Below are 23619 nucleotides of genomic sequence, written 5' to 3' on the forward strand. Positions count from 1 at the left end.
TTTTTTTTTTTTTTCTGAACTATGGAATAATGGAATTTTATTATTTGAATGAATTTAGACGGTAACAAATTTCAAGACAGTCCTTATATAAYAGAGAAGAGACTCAGTTTCAAAATCTGCAAAAGCTAAGGAAGCATCTAGAAAGTATTACAAAAGCTTTTTTTAATATCAATATGAGTCTGTACATAAAGGTGAGGATGGTCAAGGTAGCAGGAAAAGAACAATTATTTCCTGTTCCACCAGGCAACTGCTGGAAATACTTATATCCTGCTGTTTACCCACAGAAATAGTAGCTTCACCTGTAGTTGCTTTGCTTCTATCAAAGGAGAGATAAGATTTAATCATTGTGGAGAAGCCAGTTTTGTCATGCCAACTGCAGCTGCAGATGAAAGAAAGAGATGTCTAAGGAGCTTGAAAGCACACCAAGGAGGCCTTCCATTGTAGAAAACCTCACTTTTTTCAGTGATCAGATTTGTATCAGAAAGACTTTCTTCTTTCTTGAATCTGTTTAAAAGCTTCTAAATCCATAAGTATTCTCATTTTTCCTTTGGAGAAATTCCCCTTTTTCTGGGAATTCTGAATCAGTGAGACTGTTGTGATCAGAAGCAACATCAGGAGGAGGTTTTGAGGAGAAGTTCAGGCAGGAACCTCTCCACCCCATCACTGCTGAGTTGCCTGTGCCATGRCCATACAAGCCTCCCTGGGCCCTTCCTGAGTCTGACTGCAGCCCAATCCCCATGCCAGGATACCACTAAATGCACACAATGTGAACAGGCAGAAACTATAAATATTAGGTTAGTCTGAAAGCATGGGAAAAGCATGTGTTCAGACTACATGTCTCTGAGAGTTAAATATATCCTACCGCCTTTAAAACAAGCCTGAGAGGCACTTCACAGCATGCAAGCTGTCATAAAATTTTAGGCGAACACCAGTGAAGTTAGTTCACCAGTAGGGCCTTTGTTAGGTTCTCGTGTCTGAGTTTAACTGGCTAGTTTGCTGTTCAGCATTTCACAGCACGGTGGTCTGTATGTGGAGCATCACCCACAGCTGAAACCTGCTGCATTGTGACCTTGGCTGTTTGAAGATTATTTGACAAGATGTTGGTACTGAGCTACAAACACAATGCAGTCACTTCCTTCAGCGGCAGAAAACACATTTATGGCTCTTCTTCATGAGGTCAGCCCCCGTCAACTGGAGCCTTGTGACGTGAATCCCACCATGAATAATGCTGCTTTGATGCTGATCCATCCAAACCTGAGCTCAGTAACTCCTTCTTTCAGTTTTGTTTCCTCCTGTGCCTCTAAATCAAGGAATAATTCTATTTCTAAGTCATTTCCTCAATTAAGTCAGTCTATACTATAAGCTGGCTTTCCACTGTTTTTATTTCATTGGTTTCCCAACAGATGGTGGTTTGTTATTTTATTTTTTTCTCYCCCCATGTTGGTCGAGAGATCAAAGGATTTAGCCATACTTGTCTTTTGTTTCAGGAGGTGTGTGGATGAAATTTTGCATATGCTGCATGACTGTGAAGTTGGGTTAGTGTTTTCAATTGTTACTCTAACAAGAGGCAAATGCTGAACTTCTGTGTTACTAGAAACATTATGGGCTCTGTTGATGAGCCAACACAATATTCCCACCCAGAAAATTGGATCGACATCTTAATGTGACTGCCCTACCTCTTAAAARTACAATCTATGTCTGTAATGAATTAGGAAAACTCCATCATCTCATGGTAAAGTAAGGTAACCATGTGTCAGTGGGAATATTTACATTATGGGAATAAATAATTCATCAAAACATCCTTTAACTGATAGGAGAAATAATGAACATCCAAATGCAAACAGTGGGTATATTTTCAGCTCCTCTGGTAGTCATCACTAAAATTAATTTCCTTAAAGTAGTCAGAAAATGCTGAGTCATCCCTCTAACTAGGTTAAAAATTAATGTGTTTTTTTCTGTGACTCTGAAAATGAAGAGTGCACCTCAGTTTTAGCTACCCCTGTGCAATCCACATTAAATTCCACTGAAGACAACTAGTTCTAGGAAAAAAACACCCCATACTTAAAAAAAAATAAATTAAACCCAGATCCCAAGACAGTCTTTWACTTAAATCACTCATTATCTGAGCACATTCAAAGCTACCCGTGGTTTTAAGACATGGACTCACAAAACAAGACATCMCATGTGGTGTAAGTGAAAGTCCACCCAGAGTTTCTGCGTGTGCACATGTGCACGCTCCACTCYGCAAATTTACTTCCATGGAGGTCTCTCTCTATCTCAGTCTTTATTTCTCCCCTCCAGCAACATAAACAAAAGTTTTCCCACAGYTCTGAGACTTATTTCTTTGAACCTAATGAATATGTCGACTGGCTTTGGTTTCTTATTCATGGAAGCCATTCAGCTGTGGCACAGTGTCTGCAGTTCTCCACTGTAATCACCCAGCATTTCTCAGCCACCAAGGACGAAAGCCACGCATGGAGAGGGAACAATGGTCTCCTCAGTTATCTCACTGGAAGCATGCTAGTGCACAGACTCCTCTCATTAGGAGGCTGGGGGTTCATATTTGACACTATTACTCACATTGGACTMTTTTTGTGTGGKGAAAACCTAAAAAAATGTCTCTGTTAACAATTACTTTGTTAGAGTTGTGTTTTTCYAACAGTGCAGAAGATGCAGTATCTTGCTGCTACCGAGTTTCCTTTTGTGCCACTGCATACCTGTAGAGATCAGACCAGATCCACGGAAACACCAACACTGTCTCCAGACCATAACCTTACTAGCTCTCCCTCATCTCAGGGTTTTATTCATTTCAGTTAAAACCAAACTGAAGAGAGCTGGAACATCACCTGCAGAGTGACTGCCACTTACATTTTCTTTAAAAGATACGTATAAAATAATTTCAAATTAATATGGTTCTGGAGTTCGTTTTTTCAGTTTGGTTTGGTTTGGCTCCGTTTCTTAAGAATAAACTGGGAGGTCTGCCATAGCAATTTGGATATATTTATCAAGTCCTAAACAAAAGTTAGTGGCTGAATAGCTGAAATGATCAGACTTGAATAGTGATTAGGGTTTCATTAGTGGTTTCTGCTGTGCAACAAATGGCCCTTGCAGTTGTAAATTCCATGTCTTTGTTCTGTTTTTCATCATATCTTATACCTCTCCTCAATACCACTTACTAAAGAACCATGCTTCCATTTTACCCTCAAGCACATAGTCTGAGAGATAAAGGTGAAGAAATAAAATAGCCACCACTCTGTTTTCACTTGTGTTAGTTTAGAACTTGATTTCATTTCCTGCATGTAAATGTTCAACTTGTAAATCTCAGAGTGAGCTTCAGACATAATTACTGACTGTCACTTTAACATAAATATATTCCAAATTGCTTAGGTGTAATTATGAAATATGCAAGGGCAAGACTGGATGCATTAAATGACAGCTGAAAACCTACAATGTTCATATTTCCTGTCAGTGATTAAAGCATGACCCCTTTGCTAAATGCTTTCTCTCCAAAAATGGTATTTGTACCGCATCTGAATTTTAAGATACTGAGCCACATCCTTTGCATACTTATGATCTGGAATAGCCCTATTCTTACAAACACACCTTTACACTGGTAAATGGGAGGTCAAAAGGATCAGCCAGTTGTCAAGCATTCAGCTGTCACAAAGGCACATCCTTCTTAATTGACTACACCAGGATAATAAACAGTAGCTACATATTTAATTATCATACTTTTAGTTGTGTGTTTTACAGTCAAAGTTTAGCATGAATTATAATTTCCACTAGGAAATAGATTCTTATCTTGATAAAATAAGATATTTGCAAAAAAAAATATTTTTTTTTGGTTTTAGTGTCCCATTTTGCTGAGGATGAAATATCCACTGCAGCTGTGTAGACTTTTCAGACAGTGAGGGGTAGGAAAGATGTCATTGCTGCCATGTGTGCTATTCAGTTGAGAGAAGTTTACCTCATAAATTAAACTATTCCRACAGCTAAATTATCGCATAAAGCCTAATAGTCTTACTTTAAAGGATCTGCTYTGGAAATAAATGTTTATTGGAAATATATTTTGCTTGGAGATGACAGGATGAAGTTTTGAAAAATCTGAGTTTTCCTGGTTTAGCTTCTCTKTTAGCAGAGCAAGTGTTCAAAATACAGCTAAAGTCAAAGCAGTTCTGCAGTGTATTCAAAGACAGGCCTTCATAAATAATACCATTTACCATGAACCTGATTAATATTTGTTTACAAAGGAGTTCATGGAATCTTTCAAAAAGTCTTTTAAATGGGCATCAAGTTACTTCTTTATGGTGACCTTCTACCTCTGTACTTCTTTATCACGTATTAGTGCAACATAACAAGAGGTGCCATTCAGCCTGTAAGGTATATGTATTTCTGCATGTTGATGCTTAAAAACATGTTAGAGCTTCCAGCAACACATCCAGGGTTCCTGACTGAAATGTCTGTCAGACCTTACCAGAAYAAGTGGTTCACTTAGATTGTCACATGAGAAAACACTCTCATGTTCTCCGCCCTTTCCCTCTACCCCTCCTGTAAATGTTGTATTAGGGTCAGTGAAAAGTTCCCACATCACATCCCTTCCCCAAACAATGCCATAATGAATTATGGCTTTGAAAAAGAATTATATGCTATATATAGCTACTTGTAACTGTATATAAAATGATATATTTAAAAAAAATGCTCAGAAGGTGATAGCTATGACAAGATTTGTTCTTTTTTAACAAGTGGAGGAAAATCGTACATGTGTGAAAAGCCTGATTTTGTRTGAAGTATTTTAACACAGGGTAGCCTAAGGGACTGGAAATCCATGTCATGYGGAGCAGCAGACTCATCACCTCCAGAGGAATCAAGCCCCTTTGTTTTGTGRTTTTGGCCACTGATCCTGTGAGGTGCCTGGACAGATGTGTGTCTTACACTGATTATCCTGTTACCCTCCATCCTCAACAGACAAAAACATCAGTACAGCAAAATATTCTAGTGCCTGTATAGCAGAAGTCACTATTCAGCTTTTTATGACACAAGGTGAAGTATATCACTCTTCAAACATCTAAGAGATGTTTTCTCTGTGGTAAAACTATTCATTAAATGGAAAAAGTGCTCTAAAAGGTACTTACACTGTACCTAAACTAGAGTTCTAGCTCTTCAGTTTTATTTTCCCGTACTACAGTAACARGATATCTGGTAGTTTGAAAGGGCAAAGCACCTAAAGAAGGCTAAAGAATAAAAGAAGGCTATTGCAGTCTATATTCTAGATCTTCTTTTATCAGCATTTCTGTCATTATAGTGGTGGTTAGAACGAGCATGTCACACAAAACAGTTCCACCACAAATAAGAGAGGAGRATAATTCTTTAACAGTATAATTTTCCTTAATATTTTCTCTATATACACACATTAATACCATATAAAGGTATAATTAATTAGATGGAAATATAATTAGCCTCAGGTGATTTTTACCTTAAAAAATCATTTGCTCTAATGTTTCACTTAAAATCCGCAGCTCAGAATCTTGACTGATGTAAACTGACACAGGTCTGCTGTTCTCAAACAAGTTAGGCTAATTTATGSCATTTCTGCTACTACTGAAATCAGTGTTTCATCCTGAATTTTTACATTAGATTAACATAACATGTTTTGTACCAACGGTAGCATTGAGCCTTTGATTAGTGTGTTTCTTCACTCATTCTTTTAGGAAAAAAATGCTCTTTCAGCACTTTATATATATATAATATATACAGAAAGACACAAAAAGATAGATGCATAAATGTCAGAACAGGATGTCCATTACTTAGGAAATACACTCTGGACCTCTTCTAATATGAAGTAAAGAAGGGATAAAAAAGAGTGGAAAGTRTATTTCAGCAAAATTTTATGAGTTGAACCAAAGATTTTTAAAATACACAGAGTCCGGAAAAAGCAAATATGTTACAGGTGGTAGCATTATATAACTTCATATGCAATAACTTAATGTTTTATGTACATCATAAATCTAAACTGAATGTAAAGCTTCTTTATTGATTGAGAAATAACCTGCAAGTAAAGTGATCCCAGATCTTTTAAGTTCATGCAGTTAAAAATGAGTTTTAATCTGTTGGACAATGACAAGAAATTTGGAATTAGGAGACAATAAAAGAAGCTGGGTTAGTTCTTGAGACAGCGCCCATTGATTTACCTGAAGAAACCCTAATGTATTCCTGATGAGGATCTGGCAAACAATTCTGTAAAGCTCTTGCAATGTCTGTCTGAGCATTTAAAAAAAAAAAAAAAAAAAAAAAAAAAAAGTACTATAGGGCATTCTCTCCACCTCCACCTGTATGGAAGGGTTAAGTAAATGGAAAATCCTGTTCTTACTGAAACAGGACTGTTCCCTGCTGGTTCATTCAAACTACCCCGAAGGGAGCCCCGAGGAAAGGGAGCAGGGTTCCTTCCCCCTGCTCAGGCATGCAAAGGCAGGTGCATTCTGCATCCTGTTGTGATTTTCTAGGGGTTTTAATGCACCTCTGTGTCTCCTTGCAACAGGATTTGCTCCTTTCAAGCACAGATCTGACTTTGTGTAATTTTGCAACTGTTAAGTACAAYATTCCTACACATCCAGCCCTGTTTCCTCAGAAGTCAGTGGGTGCAAAACGCACAGCTTTACTGATCACTTTCTTGTTTTGTCTGGTAATTGGTTCCTTGTATCATATTGCATTATGAGGACAGAATGCCACATATTGCCTAATCCCAGACCCCCGAATTTTGTGTAGGTGTCTGTGTTAGGTCATCTCCCCTAAACTCATGCACATAAAATGGATGATATCAAGCTTTAAATTTGGCTGCCCTTAGGTATTTTCTGCGTATCCACACACTACTTCTCTCTAAATATGTTCTTTCCTGCTTCCTCATGGCTTACATGCTTAAAGTCCATTGAAACATTAACTTTATTCTTCCCTCTAAATACTGTGGTTATTCACTTACACATCTGGAATGGATTTAAGCGAAGATTAGTCTGCTTTACTCCTCAGACTGCGGTGTAATTCACAACATATTAGGTTGTATACATTTGTGCACATCATTTTTAATCAGATGCACAGCATGCTGTTCATATCCTTTTAGCTTTTTATTATTACTTCTGATACTGTACTTCATCAGACTCAATTAAACCTGCCTAGTTCCATCACCAAAAATTATTTTCTTCAGGTATGGAATGGGGCTGTGATACACTGCTTCRTATCAAAGAGATATTCAGCAGATAGAACAATTCATATGCCCATTACTTTATGACCGTCACACAAAGTAATTTATTTCCTTTCCCCAGTCATAAAAATTGTACCATATCCCAGCCTTCTGCAGCCTACTCCAATTGCTTCCAGAGCCTCCTCTATCACTTGCCACTCTTTTCTTTAAATTTCACTTCTCCACCCTCTGCAGTCTGGCACACACTGATTTCCTCTTCTCCATTGGATCCAGGCAGGTGGSTGACATTCAGAGCTCAGATAAACAAGCAATACTATTAGAGAGTAGGTACATTCCTGACTATTTCCCCCAATCAGTTCACATTTACCTTTTTAAGTGCTTGAAAAATAAATAAGCAGATGGTGAAATCAGTTAATTTCCCACAAGTGTTGTGGCAGAAAAGGAATCTTCAGGAAGTGTTTTAGACGGCAATTTTTAACTCATAATCAACTGCTTGTCTTTGCTTATACTTTTACCTTTTTTTCATGTGCTAGGGAGGTATAAAGTCCGCATGATACGGAAGCAATGGCCCTTTGACACGTCCAGTGCTGCTGCCTGACATGAGAACATAAACCATCTGGCTCTCACAGATGCAGTGTGCAGGGGTGCAGGGGTTAATATTGTATCCCACTCATTCATGGTGTCTCTAATAGCTACTGTCAATCAAGCACCCTCCTCTTCCTCAGCTCCCMGAGGAGAAGCACATTTGAAATTCCTGGCTAGGTAGCATGGGAAAGGAAGGAGCAGGCTCTAGCTGAGAGAAAGGACAGATTATTTTTCATTGTAAATCTAATAAATGAATTTATTCATCTGATTTTCACCTTTTCAATGGACAGAACCCAGGCTGACTGTTAGATTTGTCCAAGCCCAAGATGAAGTGGGTACACTGTCTCCTGCCCCACTTTCTCTCCACATGGGCAGACCTGGCCTGAGAAGGCAGCAAACCTCGTGCACAACCATCCACAGGATACAGAAACTTGTTTCACTGGAAGGGCAGGTGAAGATGATTTCACTCATAGCTTAAGTGTCAAAAGGACAGCAAAAGACAACAGTGACCAAGGCAGCTGGGATAAACACAATCCTGATTTCCCTCATTTGCAAAGATGAAACCAAAGGTCATGAGAATGATTCAGGCTAAGGGGGACTTACAGACTTACTTCGTAAATGAAAAAAAAAAAAAAAWAAAACCCAACCAACAAACCAAACAAAAAAAACCCCAAAAACCAAAACAACCCCAGAAAAAAMCCMAMCMAMACYKCCCCCCCCCCCCAAATTTAGATTTTGTTTATAGTTAGGGACTGCTAAAAATAAGCTAAAATAAGGCTTCTCTCTCACTCCAGGSCCAAACACATCACTGATCCAAGAYTTTAAAAGCCCAGAATGTTAAACTAAGGTTGGATCTGGCCTCTCATCTCTGATCATCCTTTCTATAAATCCTTGATAAAGTGTGTGTTACTTTTATGGTAAAGCAATAAAACAGCCAAATGTAGAAGTAAATGACCTCATGCGAGCTATCTCTGTGCAGATAGATTCCCTTGGCAGATAGCCAAGGATTGATTGACACACATCTTACGGAACTAGAGTTAATTAATATGTCTACCAATTCCCAAATGGATCTCAGGAAGCAGAGAATCTGTTTAATGCAGTAAGCAATGACATACTGTGTGTGGTCAAGAGACAATCACTAATTGCCAAGAATGCATTGTAATAAAGCATTAAAGAGTATGAACAAAACCCTTTCTGCTCTGCAGCCCCCTTATCCCTTCAAAACCTTATTCTTAGAAGATTTTAAAGACTTATGTTTCAAATATCAAAAGACATTTTCAYAGAGATAGTTCCCAGACTATGAAGTCAACACTCAAAGGGTCTGTTAATTTTTGTACGAGAAAYAGTCCTCAGTCATTCAACAATGATGTCTTTATTTTCATGGAAATCTGCAAACCTGAATTGCAAAAGYATAAGGTAACTTGAAAGAGCTGTTTTTTTGAAGATCACAGAAGCTACAAGTAACACAATTATGGATTCACTAGTAAAACATACCCATAAATGCTGAAATCACTTCAAGWGCCTGACTGCTAAACTGAAACAGTCCACTGAGCAATACTCAGGTAAGGCAGACACAAAATACAGTAAGGGGACTAACTTATATTACATACTCATCCTAACAGGCTGTTCTGGAGAGAAAYGGTTTTGAAGGGCAGCCCAGAGACATTCTAGCCAAGTCCTCAGCCAGGAAAACCAGCCTAGTCCTATGGCTTTCTGTGATAGATTCTGATTTTTACCAGGGAAGACCATGCTTATTTATTTAGTTWTGATGATCACTGACAAAACAGTACAAGACCTACTGCAAGAATTCTGCAATACTGAGCAAAAAATCAGCAAGAGATTAAAGAAATAAGGGAACAGAAAGTGATTTATTTTTCACCAAAATGAAAGAAACAAAACCCAGGTCACATATGAAAACCAGTCAGTGTGTTAGGACAAATCTGAGAAGGGSGATTTATGAATGTGTGACACTATTTTAATTCTGCACTGGGAGAAAGCTGAGGTGGTGTCAGACTGTACTGGCTGGGAGGAAACTGAAGACAGAGCTGGGCCCAGAATAAACAGAGAGACTGAACTACGCCTCTTATATCTGGTATCTGTCCCAACTATAAAAAAGAGAGTGTTTTGTATGCCAGGGAGAATGGGCTTATTTATACTCATTTAAGCCCCTGAGGGAAGAGGTGCAGGGGAGAAAAGTTAGATTCTGCTGTGATTTATCAATCAGCACATCAGCACCTGATTYGGGAGCAGGTCTTACCAGATCTGCCTCCCAAGCCACAGAAACTAGTGAGAGTAACCAGTGAGAGTGCATTTTGGCAGGAAGAAATCATGGCCAAACACCAATCAAGATTAAAAAGAGGAAAAGAAAAATATTGTTTTAAGATAGTTTACCTCAGGATGGCTTCCAACTTCAATATAGGTGCAGACTGGATGAAAAGCCCCCGTTCCACAAGCRTACAGGTGGGTTTGGTTGTAAGCCTTAAGCACCTTGATGAAATTAGCACATTCTCTCTGCAAAGAAAATAAGAAAAAATAAAAAAGTATTCATAGAGTTAATTCAGTGATTCTGACTAATCGGAGCTCTCATGTGTTTGAGATATATGGCTAAATGAACAGATTTGTAAAGTGTGATCATTTCATGCTGCTCGTAAAATTGTTTACTGCTAAGCATTTAATAAATAGCCTCATTTAATTTCTCATTTAATTTCTCATTTAAATATCTTTGGTTGCTATTTAATAAAGCATCCAACCCTGAAGAAAAGATTACAGGAAAGAAAATCCTAATTTTTGTTACAGACATGCCTCATCTTTGTAATTTATGCTATTGCTGTGTTTGTAAGACAAAACCCATTTCTAGAAATGTGTCAGAATGAAATAATGAAGAAAAATGGACCAACTGTTTGCTTGTATTCAATTAAGTAACAATTAGAAGAAAAATGGGCCAGATGGAAGGAGTTGATGAAAACCAAAGCATTGATATAGCATTTTTAACAATCATATAAATGCTGCCTCACCCCCACTGTCTGTGTCTAGGGGCCAGTCCTACACATATGAATACATATGTTAAACTTCATGCAATCACTGACAGCCCCTAGAATGCAAGCTTTGCAAGATTTGGACTTTATGTTTTTTTACTAAGTAAAGTATCCGTCATGACTTATTTTAAATCGCACCAAATAAAAGCTTAATAGCAGCACTAACAGTCCCTACTACAAACATTATCTGTTATCTGTTAACAAAACTGTCATTATTAATGCCTAATGTTATTAAAATGGATAGCCAAGATGACAACTTTTTCTATTTGTGCAATATTTTTATTTCAATCAGGATTAGCATTGAAAAGAAATATGTCAATGCCTGGAGTTGGTCTACTGACTCAATTGAAAAAAAATGTATTTCAAACAGAAGGAAAATRWGAACAATCARATAAAATAAATRTTTTTAATAYAATCTGYGTTTAAGATGAAGAAATGTTTTCTGTGCATATTTGATGACTTTTTTGGTACAYTGCTGAACTCTACCCTTCCAAGTGGAGCAATGCCCATGGAAACACCACCTGAGCTACTGCCCCCACAGAAATCCCATTGCCTGGCACCCTCCCTCTCTGTAACTCACTCACTAATTAAACCAGATATTTCCCAACACAAAATAAAGGCTCTGCCAGAAAAATACCTGTGCAGTTAGAGGCATGCCTTAGGCCACCACAGGGAAAAGCAATGAACTTACACAGATGAAACACTGATTCCTTGCCTCACACAAAGGTCTGCACTGGAATGACATTGCTCGTACAATTTTATTGTATATTTGCATAACAGATAATGGCAATGTATTAAAAAAAGCACTCAGAGAAAAGCATGCAGAACCTTAGCACACACTTGACTTAGTGCTGTTAACTTATCTTTTCAACAGAGATGGAAGAGAAAACAKAGAGATAGTTAAGGTAAGCCAACAGGAAATTGAAAGAAATAGAGATCAATGCTGCTCTTAATTCTTTCCATTCTGACCTTTCTTAACAAAAACACACAAAATTTCTGGTCCTTATTTATTCATCCCACACRCAAGTTAAAAGCCAGAACATACACTTATTATATTTATGTTCATGCACAGACTGCTTTCCACTGTCGTATGGTAGGGTACTAAGCAAATACCAGGCATAAACAATAAAAAAAAAAGTTTATATATTTTTATTAATGCTGCTGTTCTTTGCTGCTTTAAATAAAAGAAATATGGAAAACCCATGAAAGTATATTAATAATTCAATGCCTACAAGAGTAAAATGGGCAAATACCCAAAATTCATGTAACATTACCAAAATCGAAAAAGATCCTTTCTTATATTCTGTGTTTCAGATGAAGCACCTGACTTTGACTCCACATAATTTAAAAGCAAGCAATGACAGGAGTGCATTATTAACCAAGTCAGAAATTTCTCACTTAAGAGTTTTATCTGGCCAGATATAAACACAACACTGTTTCACTAGGACTGTGCTTTGCCTTGTCAGGTTTAATCTATCATGAATTTAAAAATGTCTTTATGGTCTACTGCTACCCCTTAGTAAAGCTTTTAAAACTACCTGCCTGAAGAAAATGAAATGTTAGAGGCTGGTTGCCACATACAAAGTGCTATGAGTAGATGGGCTGGACTCACAGCCAGTGTGAATAAATTGYGCTGATTTCAGAGGAATGATGCTGATTTAGAGCAACACACCACCTGTGACTGTATATGCACTCAGAATCACATAATCACAGAATACTCTGAGTTGGAAGGGACCCACAAGAATCATCAAGCTCAACTCCTCGGTGAATGGCCCACACGGGGACTGAACACACAGCCCTGGTGTTATTAACACCATTTTCCAACCCACTGAGACTGTTCAGCTGCTTATCTGTAACAYACAGCAAGAGATAGATAGCTAATACTTTATAGATGAGATGGAAAAAAACCCACTTAGATTAGGGCCAGAGTCTTCTTTGATTTCTGTGGAAGAAATTGAGAAAATTCTATCACCACCTTCACTGAATTATTCCAGATATATTCTATGGGGGAAAATGGATTAACTCTGTCATTTGCACATCCAGTGTTCAGGACTAATATTAGTGTAAATCAGTAAATTAGTTGAAATCAGTAAATATCAGTAAAGTGACYCCAACTGCACAATGTACTTCTAAAAGCAGCTATAGCTTATTCATACTTGCTTTCAAGCTCTCCTCATTCCTTGTACAGCATGTTGGTTTTTTGTTTTTTGTTTTTTTTTTTACTATAGATGTCTGAGAAATACACAACCTAGTTAAACAATGGGGAAGGTAAATACCTACAGTAATAAACCTTTGACTATGACGAATAAATTTATATAACATTTAAAGCTCCTAGTCCAGTTCAGACTCTCTTACAGCTCCCCTCTGTTTTATGGCTGCATAAAGGAACCATTAAGGTCTATTCAGTAAATTCTCATACACCTCTCTAGCAGATTAGGTTTCTTTATATATTTTACATGGTAGTAAAAAAAAGAAATAAAGAGGGGTATTAAACCACAATAAATGACATCAAAGTAAAGTTACAGTTCTGATTTAAGCCCTTGTCAACTCAGGAAGTTCAAAGTGAAGTTTCTGCCCTGCCTGGGAGACGGTGCTATTCTCCCTGGAACAATAGCAACAGGCACACTGATTTCCATCTCAGACTCCTTCCTTTATCTAATTATGCTCAAGTGCAGCTGCACAGGTACACCATTATATGTGGAAACGTTGTACCTGGTCCTTTGATATTTTGAACTTAGAAAGAGTTTGCTCTGGCATGGTGAATAGTAGATTTTCCTGGTTTATGTGACTCTGGGACAAAAAGGCTTCCCACAAATCTGTAATAAACCAACTTTAACAGCTTTAACTGATTTGCAGAGACTCTAAATCTCTGCACACGTGTATGACAAAGAAGATATCATGGAAAGTGTGTAAGCACTGAATGCAATTGGGGTCTGCCACTGCATAAGACCTGGGTGACTGACTCCCATTTCCAGCCTGTTTCCCCATTCCTGCTCTCACAGGAAGATTCCTTTGGTGGCACTCAGGCACAATGGGCTGGGAAGGCTGGCAGGCAGCTCTGCTGGTCCCGACACTGGTGGCTACGTCAACTCCACTACAAAGCAGCTCCCCAACCCCTTGGCTGGMGGCCTGGAATGACTGGGGTGTCTCCAGCCGGGCTTGTCCCACTTGGCAGCCACATCTACCCTGCCAGACCCCCGGGCTAGCGCTGTATTGTTGGTGAGAAGGTCTGTGCCAGCAGGACGAGGAATTTCACTGTGTGATTGCAGAGTGTAAGGCGCTGGAAGGGAGACAAAGACAACAAAAGGCATGTAGGATCATGGAAAATACGGCAGACAGGAGAAAGYATCCACCAGAGGAAGAGGAGGCAACCCAGAGCCAGAAGCTGTAAGGAACAAATTCTCAGGGAATTTCAATACTGTGTCTGCCTGAGTTTAGCCACTCAGTGCTTTTGTATCCATTTTCACATACCCCAAGACAGGGATGTTGCTCAAAGGGAACATATTCTGGTTATATCCATACCCTTTGGATATTGTTCTTTGGCAAGTAAGGGAGATGAAAGAAAATTACATTTTTAAAAATTATGCTGATTTTTTTTTTTCATACTTGAGAGCAGGGTGTTGTGTGATTTAAAATACTTTTAGCCTAATAATGTGAATGAAAATAAATGCAAGGTTTGAAAAGTTCTCTGTAGGATGGGTCATGAAAATAAATGTTCAAGGAAAGGATCACTGGGATCATCACAGTGAATCACTATAAATTTTTGCTCCTAAGAATCGTGTTCATTATAAGGAGTAGCTTAATATTAGGAAACTTCTCTTGTCTATATAAAGCTAAACACTGGCTTATGCCCTAAAGCTTGAGTTTATATATACATACATAGAGCAGAAAGCATAAGTGCTTGCATATGGTATCRAATGATTGAAGTAGATATTCAAAGGGAAAATTAGGTACATCATGTGGGAGTTACTGCAGTCCTCAAAATACCCATTCATTTATCTTGCCTACCCCTGGAGAGGATTAATCTTCATTTATACTTCAACAAATGCTATAAGGTTTCCACAAGGGCTGTAGGTTCTGCCTTTGGCCCTGTACAGAAGTTCCTCTATATAAAATCCAATCAACTAAATCCCTACATCACGTTTGATGCCTAGCACAGCTTGCAAGGCCTTCCTCTCTTTTCTGACACAGAGAACTTCTTTGATAGCTACTTTTATATGTTTTCACAATATAACTGCTGGATCTGTGTCTGCAAGTTGTGATGGAGTGATTGCAAACATCCTCCAAAGTATGGCCAAAGAAATGGGGACACGTGCAGCAGCTGAAGCAGTCCCCACAACACTTGGGCACAGTTTTTATCTCTGAAGGAATATGGACCATAACCTTCACCAAAGCCTAAGCAGCTCCCACAGGCTTTCCTGGGCTTTATTTGGTGTATCCAGGGCATCCAACTGAAGCCATTCTGCCTGGGAATGGAGTTGAGTCCAGGAGTTAAAGATCCATTTGGCCACCAGGAGAGAGCATATCCCAGAAAATGACTAGGTGAGAAAAAAGATTGAACTTCAGGTATAATAAGCTTCCTGAGGAAGTTGTGGGGTCCAGATCCTCAGTTCCACACTGATGATTTATTGAAATGAAAGTGGCTAAAAGAGTTTATATCACACCGCGGTAGCGCAGCCACAGCACCAACTCAGCTGCAAATTCTGCAGTGCTAAAGTCCTACTTGYACAACAAGTTAAGAAATGATTAGACTGTCACATTCAGAGTGTGAATTAAAGTCAAAGAGGTCTAATGTGTCTGGACAGGTATCTTAACTCAAAATTTTTATTCCAAATATTATGTATCAGCCATAAGGGCAGAGGGCCTGTCTTGAAGAGGAGATAAAGTGTTAATTAAGTTTTCCAGAGGGGTACCCACTATATRAAGATCAATGTATCTGACTTACAAACCAAACATGCAGATTTATTTTTTAAGAGTTTTCTAATATTTATATATCAAGTTGATAGAAGGGCTTATGCAGAGAGAGATTAGCCTGAAAAAATAAATTACAAAGAAAATGTCTGAACCAAAAGAATAAGAGCCAAATGCAGAAAGATTGAAAAACAAACAGCAAAGATATGTAACACTGATTAGGCTGTGTTATGCAGACTTTTCCCGGACAGTTACAAAAATAAAGTCCATCCATCTGTCAAAACATCTGCTCTGAGTATGAAAATTAAAACAGAATTTAGGTGGATTTTATGAGTTTCCAGTAATTATCTCTYCTCCAGAAGCCCGGAACTTACATCCTTCAATCTGGATTACTAATGCAGCAAAGAGTTTTTAATGACATCTTTTTAAGTTGAAGTTAAAGGGTAAGTCCCTGTGACTAACTAATATCCAGATTTTTGTCCTTATTTTAAGAAAGTGGTTTCAATTTTTTTAAACCAACATTGATGTCCATAGTGCTTCTCAGATATTACAGCAAATGCAAATGGCCAGATTATGCAGAGCARTAAGTAGAAGACTACATGATCCTTTACAGTATCATTAGCTTCAACAGTTTTCTGCTGATTTAATCTAGATAAACATCAGACCTAGTAATACATTCTTCCTTTGTATCAGCCTTCCCACACAGTCAAGTGACTAAAATATTATAAGATTTTGTCTAAACTGGATGGACAAGGGGTTTAAAGCTATCATCTAACAGCTGGACAAGCAAAATAAATATGTGTTTTGTGTTTTAAATCAAAATGGATGGACAGCTTTCATATAAAGTCCCATGAATGCGGTTAATTATTATGTTTACTTTTTTTTCCCCTTCTTCTGTCCCATTAGCCRAATTTTCAAGTGATGAGGTCAGGGATATCCATGAAGAATAAGTAATCCCTGATATTACTGCTGTCATTCAAATTTATCACAGTGCTGAAAGATGTTCCRGACTTATCAGGGAGCTTTTTAACTTCTCCCTTTTGCTGGTGGGCTCCTGCCTGCTGCCATCAGTTCAGTCAGTACTGGCAGRGATCTTCTTTTTCAGCGTGGAGCAGCATTGTTTCAAGGAAAATATTTCTGAAGTGTTAGTGCAATAAATATATGTGTGATTGCCATGCCCACAGATGATTGAGTATCAGCTAGACCCGGCAAACACTTCAGCAAGCATGGGCGAGGAAGCCTCCTCAGRGTGAGCTCTGCACCGTGTGTGCTTTCACAGCTCCTGCTGTTTGGGTRCAAGATTTTGTAAAATGGAGAAACATTATTTAAAAATCATTGCTGTGTCCCTCTTTTTATTACAGCAACATTTGGAAAAACATTGATCCAAGTGTACAGCTCTGCTTAAACAGGCACTGAATAAGCAGTGAACAAAGCAAATTATTTGGGCCCCGCTAAAATGAAATGGTCTTTTAAAATTTTATTTTATTGGAGGAGGCTGGTTGGCAACAGTGCTGCAAAGCTGTTGTGTCAATATTGGCAGTAACAGGAAAGTCCCCATGTACTGGGAGCTGTGTGCAGGCTCTAATGGGTGGGGAAATCCTGCCTGGCACCTGCCAGGAGATAACCTTCCATCTGAACCTGGACAGGCAGGTGCATGATTTCAGAGCAGGGGAAGACAGCTGGCATGAAAACATTTTCAAACTGTCATCTATGGCTGTGGACCACTTGCAAATGGGATCAATACCATCATTTACATCCCCTTTTTTGTCATTATTGTACCTTGCAAATAGCAGGATCAATGTTTTATAGTCTTACCCTCTRAAAAGCCTAGTCTGCAGTGCTGAGTGAAGCAAGTTGAGCAGCTGAAGTATTGGGGTCTGTGCTACAGAAAGGGGTTTCTATTAACTCACTTCTTGGTGGTTACATCCCCCATTTGTCAAAGCCTTGCAAGCAGCGTGCATTTCATCACACACACACACACACACACACAAATCCAGTGCTAACCAAGAATATGCCTAATTTTTCAGAGCTGATGGTTCCTCAAATTCAGTGACCCTTATGCTGGATTGTGATCTTCAGGACTTTATATGGTATTGTGGTTTGGGGGATCTAACTCCTTTGAAGATGTCATAAATGACTCTACTCCTAGGCATGGTGACCACTGACCAGCCTTGCACAGGAACTAATGATTAGTTTCATACCTAAATTTTCTTCTGCTGACAAGATATGCCCTGAGAAACTTCAGACTGATGACGGTTGATAAGACATTTTTGGTTGCATAGCACAGCTTACTGTGCTTCTAGTTATCTCTCCAATTAAGTTTTGCCTGTTATCTGTCTGATTTTTTGATATGACAAGAGTTCTTGAGAATATTTAAAGTGTATAATTTACTCAAGTTGCAGGATGTCTGTACGAATTTAAACCATTAAAGCATCAAGACAAGAAAAAAAGAAGCCAAGAAAGCAGATGATTTAAAAAAGCCAGGAAAAAAAATTATAAAAGCAGATATATCCTGATTCCTTCAAGCCACAAAACTGCAAGCCATATTAGCAAACAGTTGTACTGTCAGCACACTTGCACAGCAGATGGAAAGCTTCTCTGGTTCTGCCTTTGTGCTAGTGAGAGCAAAACACAAAATGTCTCCCTGCCTGCCTACCTACCCACCTGCAAATCTGGGTCACTGCTGGTATTTGGTCATTTGGCTCAGGATGACCACTAAGGCTGAGCGTGGAGCTGGGTGGGATATCCCTGAGGGTCTGTCCTGAAAACAATCTCAAGCCAGAAGCCATTAAAAGAAGTCAGTAGAAGGTCCCCTTTGAAGATGCCTCCCCTGGTGCATCAGATCTCTAAATCTGTTTTTTTAGCATGATCCACCTGACCTGGTGATCTTAGGAAGGAAAATTTCCACAATTTATTCTGCATTCAGGATGTTCAAAGTGTAAGACATGTTTCAAGCCCTGAAATCTTCATTCAGAAGATGCATTTAATAAATTTTCCAGACCTGTGAACAGCTAGAGAGATGCCAAGAAAAGGCTGCAGCACAAAATACTGGTTTAATGACTATGTCATATTTTTGTACATCTGGCAAAGACAAACCAAAGTTTTCTGTGGATGCAGTCCAGCAAACAAGTGAGGTTTTGGTTTTTGCAGCCATAGATGACCATTGTACATTAAAATTTTCCATTAGTTCTAGCAAGTTTCCTTTATTGTGAATTGTTATTTTTTTCAGTAGTATGCACTTCCTAAAGCAGAAAATAAATTTATTTAGGAACAGAAGAGTATTTAAGAAATAACATAATTGGGAAGCCCTGAAGTCAAGCAGAAGCCAGTTCTTTTCTGACCATAACTTTTAAAAATCTCTTTTGTTCTATAGAGTAAACTTGCCCCACAATATAAGCACAGCTTTATTAACAAAGAAATGAACACCAGCATTGGGTTTCAGCTCACGCAATCTCACAATTTAGGCAGCAATTTAAATTGCCACCACAGCCTAGATCTAAGAAGGCTCTCTCATCTATCTCTTCCATCTGGGAGGAGTAATCACCTGTCCCCTGGAGAAATCAGATTACACCCCACCCTTCCGAATAGGATCAACACCTGCTAATTGGGTGGAGCATTTCAGACAAACATTGCCAAGCCTGTTACTGGCACCTGAGACACCGAGGCTCCCCTCGGCAAAGTCATCTTGCCTTTACTCTGCACAGTGCAGGCAGATCCTGCTCTGATTTCCACTCACAGCCACCTTGGACAAGCACTCTCCAAACTGCTGTGCTGAAAGTGAGGGAAAAACTATGAAGTGTTGAAAGGAAGCAAAAGACTGTGGCATCTCCAAGGGGCAGTTGCTTAGTGAGTGTGACTGTAAATAAATACACGGTGTGAGCTACTCTGTGAGGTTACACGCRTCTTACTGTGGGAAGCTGGAAATTTCTGTGGGGATATTAAACTGCTTTGACACCACAGAGAGATGCTGAACCAGAGAAACSTTAAGTGACAGAAGCTTAAAATTCCCACTCAGTAAAAATTTGGCACCAAAGTGAAATTGCTGAAAAGTGAGTTTGTTGAATGGTTTGGGGGGTGGGGGTGGGTGCTGTTATATTTTTGTTGGTTGCTTCTTTTTTCTATGTACATATTCATGATGCATGTATAGTAACTTAAAGTTTATGGAAAATGTTAATCAGAAAGGAAYTACCTAAGGGAACAAGAGATGAATAGATTATTTAATACAACAGAGGTTCCACCACTCAGTCAGAATTAAAACAAACAAACAAAAAGAAACAAGAGAAAAAATTGCATATTATTTCCTAGGCTATTTTAAGAACTTTCCCTTTAGTTCTCTTAGTTATTACAAAAGAATAAAAGACAAAATTTTAACTTGTGTGCCGCAGGGAGAAATTTAGTAGACATATTTCTGGTCTATGTAAGTAATAGAACTATAGAAAAAATTAGTTGTGGCCTAAATTAATAGTGATACAGTGACCACAWCCTGAGTACAGAGGAACTGTGATATGTGATCTTTCAGAGAAAGCCTATCCTCAATTTTAAAATTAACTTTTCTTTTGTTAAAATAACAGATAATCGCAAAGAAAACAATGTGAAGCAAATTTAGGGGGAAAAAAAGTGACTGGCACCAGAGAAAAGGCTTTTCTTTAACTTCATGAGCTTCAGATTGAAGCCCTGAAAGAAAACAGGGACTAAATATATCTATCATTTCTACCAGTCATCCAGTTAATGTGTTTTTCTGGAAAGAATTGTATGAAGAATAAATTTACTCTGTCCATCTTGGGGTGCAGTAAATCATAAAGCAGAATTCCCCAACAACATTTTGAAATAGCAATAGCTGGAAACTCAGCCATAAATAATTCTCAGACTTTGCCAAGGCCAAGTGAGGGCTCATGAGGAACACATATTGATAGAAAATTAAACCCCATAATTTTGGGGATTATTTTTCTTTCATTTCTCCTTTATTTCCCTTTTCTTTGTATTTCAAAAGCAGCAAACATTTCTGCAAGACTGCATTAAATCTGCTGAATATTAAATTTCCTTCAAAAGCAAATTTCTACAGTCACACCTATAACAGAAAAATAAGCCCAAAATTGGAAAATTAGCCTTCTCCTTGATCTATATCAATTTGTTCCCCATACTGAAAGACTTAAATGACTTCCCATGATACATAAATGGGTAAAATATGAAAATCTGAACAACTGCCAACTTAATTCTTCCTCTGTATAAGGACACAAGTTATTACCTTACAGTAACTGATTTGCCTTGGTCAGTTCATAGAAAGAAAYATATGCAAATGCATAAATGAACACAAGCTGTAGGAACAACATCTGAAATAAGAYATAAATAAGGCTTTATGCTGGTGTGTTGTGGGGGTCCATCCAAGAACTGGAGCTGGCACTACCAGGAGTTTCTGGGGGAGGGGGGAAAGGTTGTTTGAGAGCTCCACAGGATTTTGAAAGACTCCAGTGTCCTTAACTCCTTTTTGACCAAGCCCAGTTCACCTCTGAGTGAAGTGGTTGTAGGTTTTGAGGGKTTTTTTCCCCCCATCTTTCTCTTTTGTTTGTAGTCTATGCAAAGCAGTTTTCCAAAGCAGCACTATTACAGCAGCACACTGCTTACAAATCACTCTCTCATCTCCCAGATGGTAAGAAATGCTTTTGTAGGAAATTGTGTCCACATTAAAGAACACGGACAAGGAGTGAGCAGCCCTCCAGCTAAAAAGCCCAGCATGCTAACTGAGAGAGATGATGGAGKAGGAAGAAATATGCAGTGGCACTCTCTATCTTACTCACATCACAAAACCCACTTTTCTTCTTGTAGTAGGTCATACTAAGAGTAAATTCTRTCCCCAAACTCATTTGAAACTTGTTACTTTGGACTTTTATTCATTTTGCACCTTCTTCTCAGGAGACATTCACCTTTCGGTTTTCCCCGGGCTCGACAGGCATCCTGGGTTTTTAGGCTTTTCTAAAGAATTTTACTGMCAGAAGGGAACAGGGATGGCAATGAAGGTTGGTGGCAGAAAACCTGGAAATCTGTAGATGTCCTCCAAAGGAACAACCCTGACAGAAAGGAAAGAACTTCTCTTTGGCACACCCAAAGGGCCAGAGGTAATTTGACTGGAAAAACCGTGCCTGTCAGATGAATTTAGAAACATGCTTTCTAGATCCAGCCAGCACTGTATATTTAATTTTCAGATTCCCTCTTCAGATCTTTGTTTACTATAACAGATGAAAAGAATTACTTTTACTTTCTGCCTCCATGTTCTTCTATTTTCCCTAAGGCAACAACAGTAATAAAATGAATTAAAGAGACTAGTGTTCAATTATTGCCAACTATGTGTTTTCCAAAGTATCACCAGATATGGCTGAGACACACTTGTTGAGTCACTTTTTACTTTCTGGTTTTTTTTGGTTTTTTTTTTTCCTCTCTTTTATTCTTTCTTTTGAAATTAAATCATTGCACTCTGATGGGTCCATAAGCCTATAGATCCATTCCCTCCCTTCCTGTATTTTAGGGAGGGGATGGAAAACTTTAAAGGAAACATAAACYAAGATGGCATATAACATTTTGGCTTCAAATACTATTGTAACAAATGAAATGGTGAATTAAATTGCTGTCATGTGATTCTACTTGCCTGAACAATAAATTGAATAATTAGGTGCCAGCCACAATTAAATGTAAAGAAGCATGCACAGAATATAACTGTATCATGTATGGTGTAAAGAGCCTTGCTGCTTCATCACTGGAAATAGGTTTCTGATCTAAAGTGATTCCAAATTACTCTCAAGAGAACTATTAAGTATAAGAAAGTCAAGCACAGATGGAATCAGGTAAGAGAGAATAACTAGGTAGACTTCAATAGCAATTAAATATCCCAGGTAGATGTCTATCTCCTATAAATTAGAATACAGTTCTGTTTACCCACATGCAAATGTGCTCCTACAGCTTCTGCTGTGCACAGAAAGTGTAACTCTTTATGGATCTGTGAGTATGTAACTGTGTATGTTCGTGTGACAGAGCAGATTTAGAAACTTGGTACTATTTGTACCTGTTTGTATTTTAACGTATATTTCTCACCAGAAACATCCAGGGAGAAGCTGATTCTTACAGCAAAGTGTGTGTAACTGTCTGTCATCGTGCAGTGTGTCCTATGTGATTTCCTTAAAGTACCTGCTGAAATTTTAAAGATTTATACATGTCAGGGCCAGAAGGGATGGTTTCAACAATTTAATTTGACCTGGAATCTTTAAAAGTGGCTAAATAAATTGGATAGTYGAATCATACTTGAAAATAACATCCTAAGGTGCCCTTCAGAAACACATCTTTCAAGCTTTCAAGTAATAAAGACCTATTGTACCCTTTAATAGGAATTTCTCTGATTAATTGTGTAATTTGTGAGCTATTGCTACAGTGCCTCAGCCAAATCTAATACAGAGATGTATCGACTAAACAGCAGCCAAAATTTTTAAAGCAATGGCAAATTAATAATTTAAGGATCAAATGAGGCTTCCAGTCAGGACCATATACTTGTCCTATGCCTACCTGCAAAACTAACTAATGCTTCTGATAACTTTTGTAGATCACCCAAGCTTCGCAATGCTGGTTTGATATCTCAGGAATGTCAGAGTGGAATTGTAGCCACGTTCCCCTCCTCCCCCACCCCTGAGTTACTTATTATTTAACTCACATGCAATGCAGAGATTGCCATGTGTTTTTGTAGGGGCCCAGGTGACTTGGATTTTTAAATGAAATATTGAGGCTCACTAGTTAGGAATAYGACTAGCAGCATGACTGTTCTGTAATTTTAGTATAAAAGCTGAGAATTATTCTATAGAGACTTTGTGTTCTTTGATCATTACCAAGGTCTGGCCAGGAATCATGAGAAATATT

The 23619-nt window shown here is 38.4% G+C and overlaps 1 protein-coding gene across 2 annotated transcripts in view; it reads right to left on the reverse strand.

The window, feature by feature from the left end:
- The window catches only part of SEMA3A (semaphorin 3A), a 245729-nt gene that overhangs the window by 87917 nt on the left and 134193 nt on the right, over positions 1-23619 (reverse strand). For both annotated transcript variants that reach the window (XM_057366415.1, XM_057366417.1), the window contains one exon: positions 10169-10288. In XM_057366415.1, the coding sequence (XP_057222398.1) occupies positions 10169-10288 (120 nt within the window). The remainder of the gene's footprint in view (positions 1-10168; positions 10289-23619) is intronic.

The sequence above is a fragment of the Malurus melanocephalus genome, unplaced genomic scaffold, assembly GCF_030028575.1.
Source record: "Malurus melanocephalus ecotype Western Australia unplaced genomic scaffold, MMel_1.1 scaffold_65, whole genome shotgun sequence".
Lineage (NCBI taxonomy): Eukaryota > Metazoa > Chordata > Aves > Passeriformes > Maluridae > Malurus > Malurus melanocephalus.